Source organism: Malaya genurostris, chromosome 1 (genome assembly GCF_030247185.1).
Source record: "Malaya genurostris strain Urasoe2022 chromosome 1, Malgen_1.1, whole genome shotgun sequence".
Classification (NCBI taxonomy): domain Eukaryota; kingdom Metazoa; phylum Arthropoda; class Insecta; order Diptera; family Culicidae; genus Malaya; species Malaya genurostris.
This window is the reverse complement of record NC_080570.1, coordinates 84,526,849-84,539,579: the sequence shown is the minus strand read 5'-3', so window position 1 is coordinate 84,539,579 and position 12,731 is coordinate 84,526,849. Positions and strand designations below refer to the sequence as shown.

Below are 12,731 nucleotides of genomic sequence, written 5' to 3'. Positions count from 1 at the left end.
GTAAAGACTGTACTCCAACAAATGCAACACATATTTTTTTTGCATAATTTTATTGCAGGAGCAAAAGATGATCGAATCAGAAGTGTAATTCTGTCAAAATCTGTCAAATGTATAATACGAGCAAGGAGTTCTTCGCCAAAAGTTATGGGAACCGTCGTGAAAAATTCTACCCAGCTCCACAGGCCACCAGCGAAGCAGTTGGGAATCGATAATTCGGCCATGTGTTGCGTAACAAATTGTTAAATATCCTAAAAAATCAACGGCGAGCTAGAAGTACAAAAATGCAACCTTGAGGACGCAAGGTGGAACTAAAATATAAACTTCAGAGTGACTATAGAATCAGTATAAATGTTGACATAAAATTGGAATACAACAAAGAATGCTGGACGATCTGCAGATGCCGAATTGCACGCTTAATAAAAGCAGAATTAAATTCGGCGCACCATAAGAACTTTATAAATAGAGCAAATATTCACTCACTCCAAGATGGCCTCCTCTATAGCTCTTAACTACATTCGGTGAGAGACGATAGAAAATCCTACCATTTGAGATTCACAGAGAACCCGAAACGCAGGTACGTACGTGTTTATACGGAACTGCTACATGATATGATATGATATGGAGTACCGTAATCACATTCACACATATCACACGAATAACACGCAGCACGCTGTATAGTAGCCATATGATAGTTGAGTTTGAAAAGCCTAGCAAGAGCTCTAACCGAAATACTTCAATGATGCTTGGAAAATGCAGTAGACATATTCAGATTCAAAACAGGTAAAAATGCTTTTGTTTGGGAGCAAGTTTGCAAGCAGTCCAGAAACAAATCTTATGATTTACCCGACTGGTTGACAGTTGTAGAACTGGTTTTGGCTCTACGAAATAATTCGCTGCACAAACCCTAGTTAACTCATTCTCCATAACAAAATGGCCCGATACAGCATTTGAAATGTTGAGGTTTTCGATTTAAAATCGACTTGCGATCACAAGTGAGTCATTCGAATTGAGTGCCTTTAAAGCTGCTTGATTGTCGGAATAAAACTAAATACATTTTCCACAGCACCAGCACCGACTGTACACCGCACAGAATTCCATTGATTTCTTCGAATACAGCACCAGCACAACCATCCAGCAAACGTATAGATAATTGCTTCTGATAAATTTCCCATGGAAGGTTATTATTTAAGCTTACTTGCAAAAAAAATCTACGCCCTTGCGAGCGACCTTCCAGCAGTTAACCGGAACATTGGTGGACGAAAACATGCGTGTAGACATGTTTTGAGTTTTTTCTTCGTTTTATTTATCAATTCCTCCTCAGTTTTTGTCAGGTGAACCTACAAATTCTCGATGGGATGCAGCTGACGGACGTTGGGCGGGCTCGCCAACTTGGGTACCACACCGATATTCAGCTGCTCCAACGATCGCTTCGAGTAGTGGGCCGACCAAAACTCAGCGTCTTCGCTCTTATGGTATTTCTTGATGAACGACGCATCTTCAGGCAGGAATTTTGTACTAAAGATTTTCCCGTTCACGGCCAGGAGCGCAAGAAGAGCGGCTTTGATATCCCCTCTTCGCTGATTGCTAGCCACAGCAGCTATTGGACAACTTGGTATGAGAAACGAACTTGACCTCAGAGCTCACTTCCTTCGTGGAGAAAGTAAACTACGAAGGGCCCTGCCTGGGTGGTAACGCAGAGAGAGATAGGTCTCGTTGTTCATCACCACCTCACGTCGCGGTTCGCCGGGAAAATCTAGTTGACGATCATATTCAGCTACTGCCGTTTTGTCAATGCCTGTTGCTCCGAAACCAGTGGGTTCGACGTCCGCTTCCTGACATATGTCTTCATCACGCGCAACGATATAACCAATTTTTCTTCGGTCTCCACTTCAGCTTCCTTTGGAGCTTATTGTATCTCAGGGTCGTCGGCCATTCAAAACCGGGCTTTCTTTCGATGCTCCGATTGCTGCCTAATAGTACCAAAATTTTGTAGATGACGGAACAAGCGTCTCTGGCATCCACAAAGCGTACACTTCTAAACAGAGTTGCTTCACTGTTTTTGCCATCACGGTTAAAGTTCGACTGATAGAGCTGTCAAGTGTTGTCTGCTAACTCATGGGTTACTATGATAAATGCGGCATGGTAGTTTTGTCAGTGGGGGTTAACCTATGAAAAAAATTTAGAATATAAACGTTATGACTACATCAAGTTGTCGTTTCGAACTTCCAGACAACTATATGCAATGTCCAAACCAATTTCTGTGGGAAAACAAAATTACGACTAATTGAGCCTAATTTTGTGCGCTGAGCATGAAACCGCTACTACGCAAGGAAACTTGGAAGCAGTTACCGCTAAGTTAATCAAATTTAACGGTTTCAGTTCATCTGCTAGGTAATATATAACATCACTCAACAAGTCGTGTGACTAGCCCACAGATGACACTGTCATTTTCAAACCCTTATGAGGTTCATGAAGTACCCACTTTCAAAATATTATGTGTGAGACTTCATGACATTTAGATTGGACAAAAAGTGACGGTTGAATTGCAAAAAGAGTGGCACTATGTCCGTTTTCGAAGAAGTGCGCAACCATGTCCGTTTTGTGCGCGCACACTCCTGAATGGAGTTGATTCTCTTTTGTTGCTATTGCGGTTGGAGTTCGATTGATAGAACTGACAAATTTTGTCTGCTGACTCATGGGTTACTATGATTGATACAGCATGGGTAGTTTCGTCAGTGCGGGTGAAGGTTAACACATGACAAATCAGCCATGATGTTCCATTTTTTTAATGCAAACGTTAGAAAAAATATTGTGCAACATCATCGATAACATCAAAAGTGTTATCCGTACTTTGTTTCATCGAAAAAAATCATTTGTTATAGGTTTACTGAATTTAAACGTGGTCGTATTCCAGAGAACATAAAAAAAACTCCACATTAGTTATATCTAACCGTAAATTTAAATTTGCTTGAGTTTGCTGAGGCTCTTTTCAAAGTTAGTGTCCCGTTTTTTCACAGTCGGTCAAAAACAACAACTTGATGATTCAGAGCCGTGTTTGGCCATGGTTTACAAGTAGTAAATCAGAATTTTTGCGTCGAAATGTGACAATGCATGACACATGGATCCATTACTTCACTCCAGAAACAAAAAGATCATAACTGAGTGGACCACGGTACAACGGTCAGCTAGGAAGAAAACTATGGCTAAGGCTGCATTATTTTGGGATGCCCTTGGTATAACAGTCATCGACTACAGAACCATTGCATGGCTAGTGCTATTATCCTGCCGAAAATACGAATCCTTCCAGGTCGGGGCTCGAACAAACGAAAACTGGTTTGTAAGACAAGTGCCATATTTATTGAACCGCCAACCCGGGACAAATAGTTGAATTGAACGAATTACAAATCGAATTGCTTCCTCATGCACGAGTCTTCCAGATGACCTTGGTAAATATCTATGCTGGCCGCATGCTTCGGTCCTTGTGCATCCGCGAAAAACACCCCCAGGCTACGAAAGCCCGGCGGGTGGCCCGCATGCTGGTTTTTCGACTGGAGCGGTCTTCCGTGGACAGTTTCGGTACATAAAACACGTCGCTTAATTCGATGTCTATCGGTTTTCCAGAATCGGACATTCCAACAATAATCCCGCTGCCGTATCCAGCAACCTCAGTTCTCTCATCGTCAGCCAACATTACAGTCGTTGCATCATAATGTTGCAGCATCGTGAGAAACCTTCGGTTACCCGTCATATGTCGTAAACCAGCAGTTTGGATCAGCTTGTCCCACCACTGTCTATAAACCAGATGTTTGGATCAGTTTGTCCCACCAACCATGCCAGAGGTCCCTCAGGAACAGTTTGTGCCTATTTCACTTTTGGTTCATGCTACTTCTTCTTCATCGTCTTCGTCGATGAATCGGCAATTACAGCATTCGGACAGTCTTTCTTTGGGTGTCCCGGTTGTTTAGCTTGAAAACAAGAACGCGATTTTATTTGTTTACTTCCACCAGTAAACTTCTTACCGCCACGTCGGTACCTATGCTCCACTCGCTACGCTTGTCCGCTGATTGAATTAGCGCCTTCATTGCGTTCCCGGTGTTTCTCTGCTTCCTCCAACAGCTTAGATTTAACCAGTTGAATCGTTAGTTCTTCTCATATTCGTTGCTCCAACGACGAACCAGGAAGCGAACACAGTAACACTGCCACTTGCAACTTCTCTAGAATTGCATAAACAACATCCGCAATCCGTTGTGGTAAATCAGAATAGGTATGCAAATGCTGCTCCATATCAATCCTTGAGCTCCACTTACCTTACCTTACCATACATAACAGCTATAGGCCTGGGGTGTCCTTTGCTGTATCAAGCATACGTCTCCACATAACTCGGTCCATGGCTGCTCGTCGCCAGCCACTCAAGGCACGGATGTTTCTGAGATCACCCTCCACTTGATCGATGCACCTTGCTCGCTGCGCTCCTCTTCTTCTTGTACCAGTCGGATTAGATTCACCATTTTCACTGGGCTGTCGTCCGACATCCTTATGACATGCCCAGCCCACCGTAGACGCCCGATTTTAGCTGTCTGTACGATAGGTGGTTCTCCTAGCAACTGTTGCAATTCGTGATTCATACGCCGTCTCCACGTTCCGTCATCCATCTGCACTCCTCCATAGAGTACCTTTCTTTCGAAAACACTGAGGGCGCGTTGGTTCTCTGCCAACATAGTCCAGGCCTCGTGGCCATAGAGAACAACCGGTCTAATGAGCGTTTTGTAGATGGTCAATTTCGTGCGGTGGCGTACTTTTCTCGATCGGAGGGTTTTTCTGAGTCCAAAGTACGCACGATTCCCTGCCAAAATACGTCTATGAATTTCTCTGCTGGTGTCATTATCGGCGGTCACCAGTAAGCCCAAATACACGAACTCGTCAACCACCTCGATATCGTCACCGTCTATCAATATTCGTCTATCAGAAGAAACACTACTTCTTCTCTAGAGCCTCTTCCTCTCATGTATTTGGTTTTCGACGCATTTATGGCCAGTCCGATACGCCTAGCTTCAGCTTTCAGTCCGATGTAGGTTTCCGTCATCTTCTCAAGGTTACGTGTCACAATATCAATATCGTCAGCGAAGCCAAAAAGTTTTACGGACTTTCGGAAGATCGTGCCACTTGTGTCGATCCTCGCTCTTCGAATCATACCTTCCAGGGCAATATTGAATAAGATACAAGAAAGTGGTGATTGCGCGGTAATTGCAACAGTCTAGCTTATCGCCCTTTTTGTAGACGGAACATACAACTCCATCCATTCATTCCTGCGGTAGAATCTCCTCCTCCCAAGGGAGGCTCCAAGTTTGTCATTTTCTTCAGTAAATACACCTCTGACCCTTTGTCGTGATACACCTTCAACGTGTTCCAAGTTTGTTTGGCAGTTTAACAACTTCGTACCAAACTTGTCTTGTCGTCTTGCAGAGCCCGATAGTCGCCCGAGCTTTTGCAGCTGCCCTCGTCCAAGCTTCAGTTACTGGATTCACAGGATTCTCCGAGATAACTTGCCATATCTCCTCCCGAACTAGCAACATCTCCATCTTAAACTTCCACGACTGATAATTGTGATTGTTTAATTTCTGCAGTGCAAATCTTTGTGGATCCGTCATCTTCTTTCTGCTTCCGTTCGTGAATAAATTAATCAGAAATAATTATTTTCACAGGCAGCAACTAAACAAACTTATTGTTGCCTACTAGCCTGGGCCCATAACCTATTGGGCGGACAATCGAAAGACGGATTTGAACACGAAAAATACGGAGAAAGAAAACGATTTACGACCGCGTACGAGTAACAACGTGTATTTATATAATGAAACAAAAAAAGAAATTCAGTTTCACATCGTTTCGTAACAGCAGGACCGAATTCGCGTATGCGCCTGGCGTAATAACTCAACAGGGCACAACAGGTGGCAGGATCGGCAGATACAATAGATGAAGCGGAATAATAATAAGAAGAAACCACTTGGGCAAAACCACGTGTACTCACTTCTCACCGAACTGCGTCGTCAATATTGTTATTTCCGGGCGAAATAATGAAGCTTATCGCACATTTCGTGGAATTCTCAAAAGAAATTACCATTGAATTAGCCAAGCTCCTCCTTCACAACAAAGTGTAATGGCTTTCCAGAAGTACGGTGCTGAAACGTTTTGCTGTGTTCTGGGATGAAATAAACAAGTTTTTGATTGTCACAGAATCTGTGACAGACAACTTCTGCACAACAGTTTCAAAAACAGTCAAATTTGTCTGTACAGTCAAATACTGTACTGTTTGTCTGTCGACTATTATCACACTGTGACTACATTGTCACAGATAATCTGCACACTTTGACTGCATACAGATGGACAGTGAAAGCGAGTAAGTCACTAGTAGGGTAACAGAGGTATTTTGGCTCACTTTAGGATTGATTCTATTTTGGCCCACTTTGTAAAAATATCCACCAAATGGTGTAATATCTTTGAAAACCCCTTCCGCAAAATAGGTAATTTAATGTGATTAGCTTCAAATTGATGCAACATGGGTTACTTAACCTATTATGTCCTAGCGCAGGGGTTCCCAAATTTTTTGGGTCATGGACCACTTTACTAAAATTAACCTAGGGCTTAGACCCTCATCAACACATTACTATGAAAAAGCTTGCTTTTCTTGTTTATTAATATTGATGTAAAATACCAATTTCTGCGGATAAACACAAAACTTTTTAGCGTAAATAACAACTTGTATCCAACAATAGGGGAACGATTTCTAGACCTCGTCGACCCCCATAGTCAGTTTTCGTTAACGTCGACCCCCGCAAAAGGGATATCGACCCCAAGGGGTCTATATCGTACTTTGGGAACCCCTGTAGCGTATGATATATCATACGCAGAAAAAAATGTTCACTGTGGAACTGCACTACCCAACAGCTTCACAACAACAAAAACAGATAAACTACACTACGCAACTTGTTTGTGTTAAATTTGCTATTTGTTTTTCAAAATTTAATTGTGTTTTGATCCTTGACACACCTACTAACGACTAGAAATGGCAGTGCAAAAGTAAATTATATATTGCTTTGTATTTTGTTGTCAAATTATGCACTAATACTTATATCTTGTGACAAAACATTAGCAGATGCTCTAAAAAGGTTATATCTATAAAAAAAATCCAAATAATGTGTAAAATAATGTAAAATTTGATGCTAACATTTGTGTGTATGATATATCATACGGTGGAATACTTTCGTTTAGAAAAGATTTCTAACAGTGGTTTTGCGTTTCCCATAATCTTCAACACATATGATGGAACTGATGATATCAGTTCATTTGATTAAAATTTCAAAACCCCCGGGTTATAATGGGTTAACATCGATTAAATCCATAAAGTGTGTTAGGTGGGCCAAAATATATGAAGTGCCAAAATACCTCTGTTGCCCTACTATTGATATATCATGTTCACATTTCATAATCTTCGGTTGATCCCCAGGCACTTTTGTGCGTCTGATAGACATTGACTCAGAATCGAAATGCATCACGACCAATTGAATACAACGCACTCATCTCTGTTCTGATCTAAAGGGCAGGGAGGAACTGGAATATTGTAAACTGGAATACTTTATATAATTTTGTTTGCAGTGAAAAATAAACCCAAATAATTTTCCACCCGTCAGTTTTTATTACATTTGACTACTCGATAAAAAATATCCGATCGACTAGAAAATTTAAACTAAATCACGAGATTGTCGATTGCCTACAATATAAACCTGCTTCTGTTGATTTCAATTAGCATGAAAAATACCTGTAAAATAATTTAGATTTCCACGCTTTTTATTTACTGTTGTTTGTATTGCAACGGATGCCAATGATCGAACTTGCTTAAACGATCCTCCATTCCCAGGAATGAATAGCACTGGAGCTCCACGATATTCTTTATATTTTACGCTTTGTGTTTGTCGACCTTCCAGATAAGAGTACAGGGAGTATGCAGGAAAATATTTGTTTTCAGGTAACACAATTTTCTGTAATTGAAAATGATAAGAACTTTCAAATCATAGTCTTTATTACTTACCAAATATTGTGGATAGTCGTACATGTAGGTCATTTGACAAAGATTTTCTTCGACTTTCTTTGTGTTTATGAAAATTCCATACATAAATAATATAAAACAAAGCAATGATATTATGGAGATAAAATTGAAGAACATTTTTGCTTAGAGCAAATCAGCAGATGGAAGTTTTATATGGGAGATCCATAATAGAACTGAAACTGGGACATATGTATCCCCTGCAAATCTTTAGAGGAATTCAGCTGTCGCAAGATTCATATGCGTGGTCTATAATATAACTGAAACTGAAACAGACGTATCCCCAGCAAGACGTTTTAGTTTTATTTATTCAAACAGTTCTACTGTCAAATTTAAAACTGTTGCTAATTTTTGTATTTTTGAAACACGAGTGAAACGCTGTTGTTTCTGCCAGTTTTTATAGTTTTACTCTCCAGGTTTAAATTTTGAAATTGACACAAATTATGCATGTAGAACAGGAACACTCCTGAACACGCCGTTAAGTTTAATTATCCTAACAAAAATCCATGTTTTTGTTTACAATCCGAATACCGGCAATTACACTAATAAAAATTTGCACGATCGATTTATTTACAACTTGCGCGAAACCTACACGCTTAAAAATAGTTACTCAAAAATGAGTAAGATCTCACTCATCTACAGAAAAAGTGGAACAACTCTAATTTAGAGTAACTCCAAAGTTACTCAAATTTGAGTTCTTCCACTGGAAACGATATTTGGGTAAAATCTACTCATTTACTGAGTAATACTTAATTTGTACGTGTACCAAAAATCAAATCACTCAAATTTTGAGTGAAATTTTATTTCACATTTACCAAATTTGCAAAAAAATTGCTCCTTTTCTGAGTGTATTGTATTAAAATATTAGGTAATTGAACTCAATACTATATCAAGTGGTGGTCGCTTGGAGTTGTGTGTCAATCGCAAATTAACATACATGTCAGTTATGCTCAGGCACCAATCATACACTTATTCCTCACAAATGACATTTGAGCATATTCGTTTCCGTTCTGAACCAAAACACGGATTTTATCATTCCGGTTTTTGCAGACACAACACCGTTTGTGTTGCAACCTGTTGCTACAAATGGTTTTTACAACTTTTAGACTGATCTTGCGAATAGTGACAAAAAAACAAGTTCTTGCGTTAAACTCAAATTTAGAGTAGAAGTTACTCAATATCATTGATGATAACTACTCAATTTTTGACGTTTCCATGTATCATTTGAAAATGAGTAACTAGTACTCAAACTCTGAGTAACTTTTTCTAAGCGTGTAAACCAAGACCTGACATCTGGGGGGGCTGCTTTTGTTCCAAAATGGACCAGTTTCTGATTGGCTGATTTTGATGTTGCTACCTGCACATTGTGAAAAGAAAAAACTTTCGCAGGGTACGCGAGCAATGATGCCAACATTTTTCGCAAAAACAAAGAAGGCTTCACTTGATCTAGATCCACATTTTTCGCAAAAACAAAAAAGGCTTCACTTGGAATAGGGGAATGTTTACATAATTCATACAATTGATCAACTAATTAATATTCGGAAGTGTTAAGGAACATGTCAGTTGTTTTCGTATTCACGACATCCAGTTATGACTCTGACATTACCCACCCGCCTTTTTTGGTTACACTTTAATTCATTAAAAGGAAAAACGGCTTGATGTCTATTTTAATTACACTGTGCTGCCACTAAAACCATTTAGTACCAATGAGCTTGAAAAAAAGTGAAACAATCTCCGAAAATTTTCATTTTCATTGGTGAGCTAAAACTATACATTTTAATAAACTTGTTTTCTGATTTTCTTTATATTTGGCATCATTGCTCGCGTACCCTGCAAAAGTTTTTTCTTTTCACAATGTGCAGGTAGCAACATCAAAATCAGCCAATCAGATTACTGTGAATTTCACACAGCGAAAAGTGCAAAAATCAAATCAAACAGTTCTAGATTTGCACTAAACTGAGAATATTTTTCTTCGATTTGCGAGCAAGAAATCCTAATAGTTCTTTAGAAAACTTTTAGAGCCACTAGAACGGTTGATTCGACGACACGACCTGCCACTCGTCTATCAAAACTGTATCGTAAATTTAACTACCCCTCAGTAACTGGAAATGTCAAATCGAAAACGCTAGTGAATTTTTTTAAACTGGCAGCACAAGTTGATATATTTATTGATTTTGAATAACAGTCACCATAACCATGGTTACTGCATATCGAAGGCAAGATGAATGTAAACAAAATAAATTTCAGATCGGTTATTATATTACGGAACATTTTAATGGATTTACCTGCCTCGAGCGTAATGTAAAAATTGAAGAGTATGAGTTATGTCTTTTATAAAGCCAAGTTCAAAATTCAGGTCTTAGGGACATTGGGATGCATAATTCACTGCTGACTTGAAACCGTTGTGTGATAACAGCTCAGCGCAAACCAACGAGGAAGACATGGAAATGACCGACAACGAGCTGAGCGAGGCTAGTGCTCTGCGGTACCTGCATAACGTACGGTAAAATGATTTTTTTGTGGAATTCCACTAGTAATCCTCGAATAGTGGCCAACAAGGTGAAATACTGTTTCCACTGCTGCGCAATCAATCGACACAAAACAATTTTGACACCGGCATATTACACCGAATCCTACTGCCCAGAAAAGCTAGCAGTTGAAGTGTACGGATGAATCGCTGGAAGCAGATCATTGTCCTCGTTCGTTGGTTTCATCCATAGTTTCGATTAAATTCCGAAAATCGAGTTCATTTAAATGCATATCTGGTTAATTTGGACAAAGTTTAACACTAATAGAACTATTCCACCGCTTTCAAAACATGTTTATTTGTTTTGGGGTTCCTTGGTAACTTGTCCATAGCAACCTAAACAGTGTTGCTCGAGAAGATTATTTTTATCATTTACAAGGGGTCGCTAGATTTGTGGTAACTGGCGGTGAATCGTTAGCGAACAGCTTTAATGCAGATTTTTCTTCGGAGTGCCTAGTCGTGTCGTCGGTTGATTTGTTATAATGCTCTCCACCGTTGCTTTTTCATCCATGCAAATGACTGGCAGCTGTGACGTAATCGCTCTTGTGGAAGCGAAACTAGCTTTGCAAACGACACAAAATACATCTGCTCGCATTGGCGATGGAAGCCAAACTGATTCAATTTTTGTTAAGAGCTTTCTTTTACGTGATTTCGTTTGTAGCTTTTCACTAATGGGCGGTCCTAACGGCTATAAAAATAGCCGCATACAGAATTTGAATGTCGATTATTTCATTTCGGATTTGCATAATTTATTGAACGAAACTATCAATATGCTGAAGGGATTCATTTCTAGCATTCAGAAGGACCAAATTGAGGAACTCACTACGATATTCACCACTTTTCTGTCATGGACATGGGTCAAATGAGATAGGCTTTTCAATAGTGTACTATTGAAATACTCCAATGCTTTTGCTATACACGTTTAAGTTGAAAAATTTCGATTCTTTTGGTAGTTAGATTATATACATCCTTCCACAGATCACTGAGCTTTAAAAATACGAGAAAGGCAAACGCGCCTTATACCATGTTCACATTAGCGCTGATATCACTTGATATACCGAGATGATATGCATATCATGTCGAAGTGTTCACATATGATCGGAATGATATCGTTTGACAATCCAGTTGTCATATTAAATGTTCCCATTAGGAGTAAGATCAATAATATTGCTTTTCTCTCCTACAATTCATTCAATAATTGAAGTTGCCCTTTTATCGGTTTCCGAACGCCAATATTCGTTGATAAAATCGAAATTATAATGATTGTTTATTGTCACTCTCAAAGTGACGTTCATAAATGAGTGCGTTCAATGCCATTATCCGTGTTGCTAGTTGCGATTTTTGACAACTCGACATGATATCGTACATGATATCCCGGATATCATGCTAAAATGGTGATTCGCGTTGACATCAAATTGTATGGGATATCAAGTGATATCGCACATGATATCATCGGATATCAAGTATATCCCTATATCACTTGATATCAGCGATAATGTGAACATACTATTATGAATTATTCTCTTTGATACCAAACATCTCATTTCGTTTATACCAAATATTTCAGAAAAGTTTAATTTTTAATTATCTGAGATTATGTTACACAATTGAAAATTTTATCATAAAATTGTGATCATATTTCCGATGGCATGTAGCAAAAATTATGTTGATTCGTTAGATACAACAAGAGAGATTCACGATCAAAAACTTATCACTCTCTCAGGGGGTAAATTTTGAAAAGGCACCCCATAGTAAAGTAAGTCGTATTCACGACAAAAGATTTGTTAAATTAGTGTAAACTCGAAAGTGTTTTCAGTTTTACGAGAAGAATGAACTGTTGTGTTCCACACTGAAGTCGCACTAAGCATTTCTATCCAAACCTGACTTTTTCCGGTTTCCAAAAGATCCGGTAATACGTCAACACTGGATTCGATTTTGCGTTCAACATTAGATATTTCGTGTTTTGTCATCAAAACTAAATTAATTGTTTTTAAGCATTAATATATAATAAAGAAATGCATTCACCAAAAAATTTTTCATATTCATTTCAAATCAAAAACCTAAAGTCTAAAAATTCAAATGTTATATTTTTCCTATCATATTTAA

The 12,731-nt window shown here is 39.0% G+C and overlaps 1 protein-coding gene across 2 annotated transcripts in view; it reads right to left on the bottom strand.

The window, feature by feature from the left end:
* The window catches only part of LOC131440652 (GPI inositol-deacylase), a 254,257-nt gene extending 245,576 nt beyond the window's left edge, over positions 1–8,681 (bottom strand). Inside the window, exons 1-2 of one of the 2 annotated variants that reach the window (XM_058612123.1) lie at positions 8,084–8,681; positions 7,814–8,033 (exon numbers count right to left, since the gene is read on the bottom strand). In XM_058612123.1, the coding sequence (XP_058468106.1) occupies positions 7,814–8,033; positions 8,084–8,218 (355 nt within the window). In that variant the 5' untranslated portion in view covers positions 8,219–8,681. The remainder of the gene's footprint in view (positions 1–7,813; positions 8,034–8,083) is intronic. The other variant, XM_058612122.1, reaches the window with a different exon arrangement.
* Positions 8,682–12,731: the final 4,050 nt, after the last annotated feature.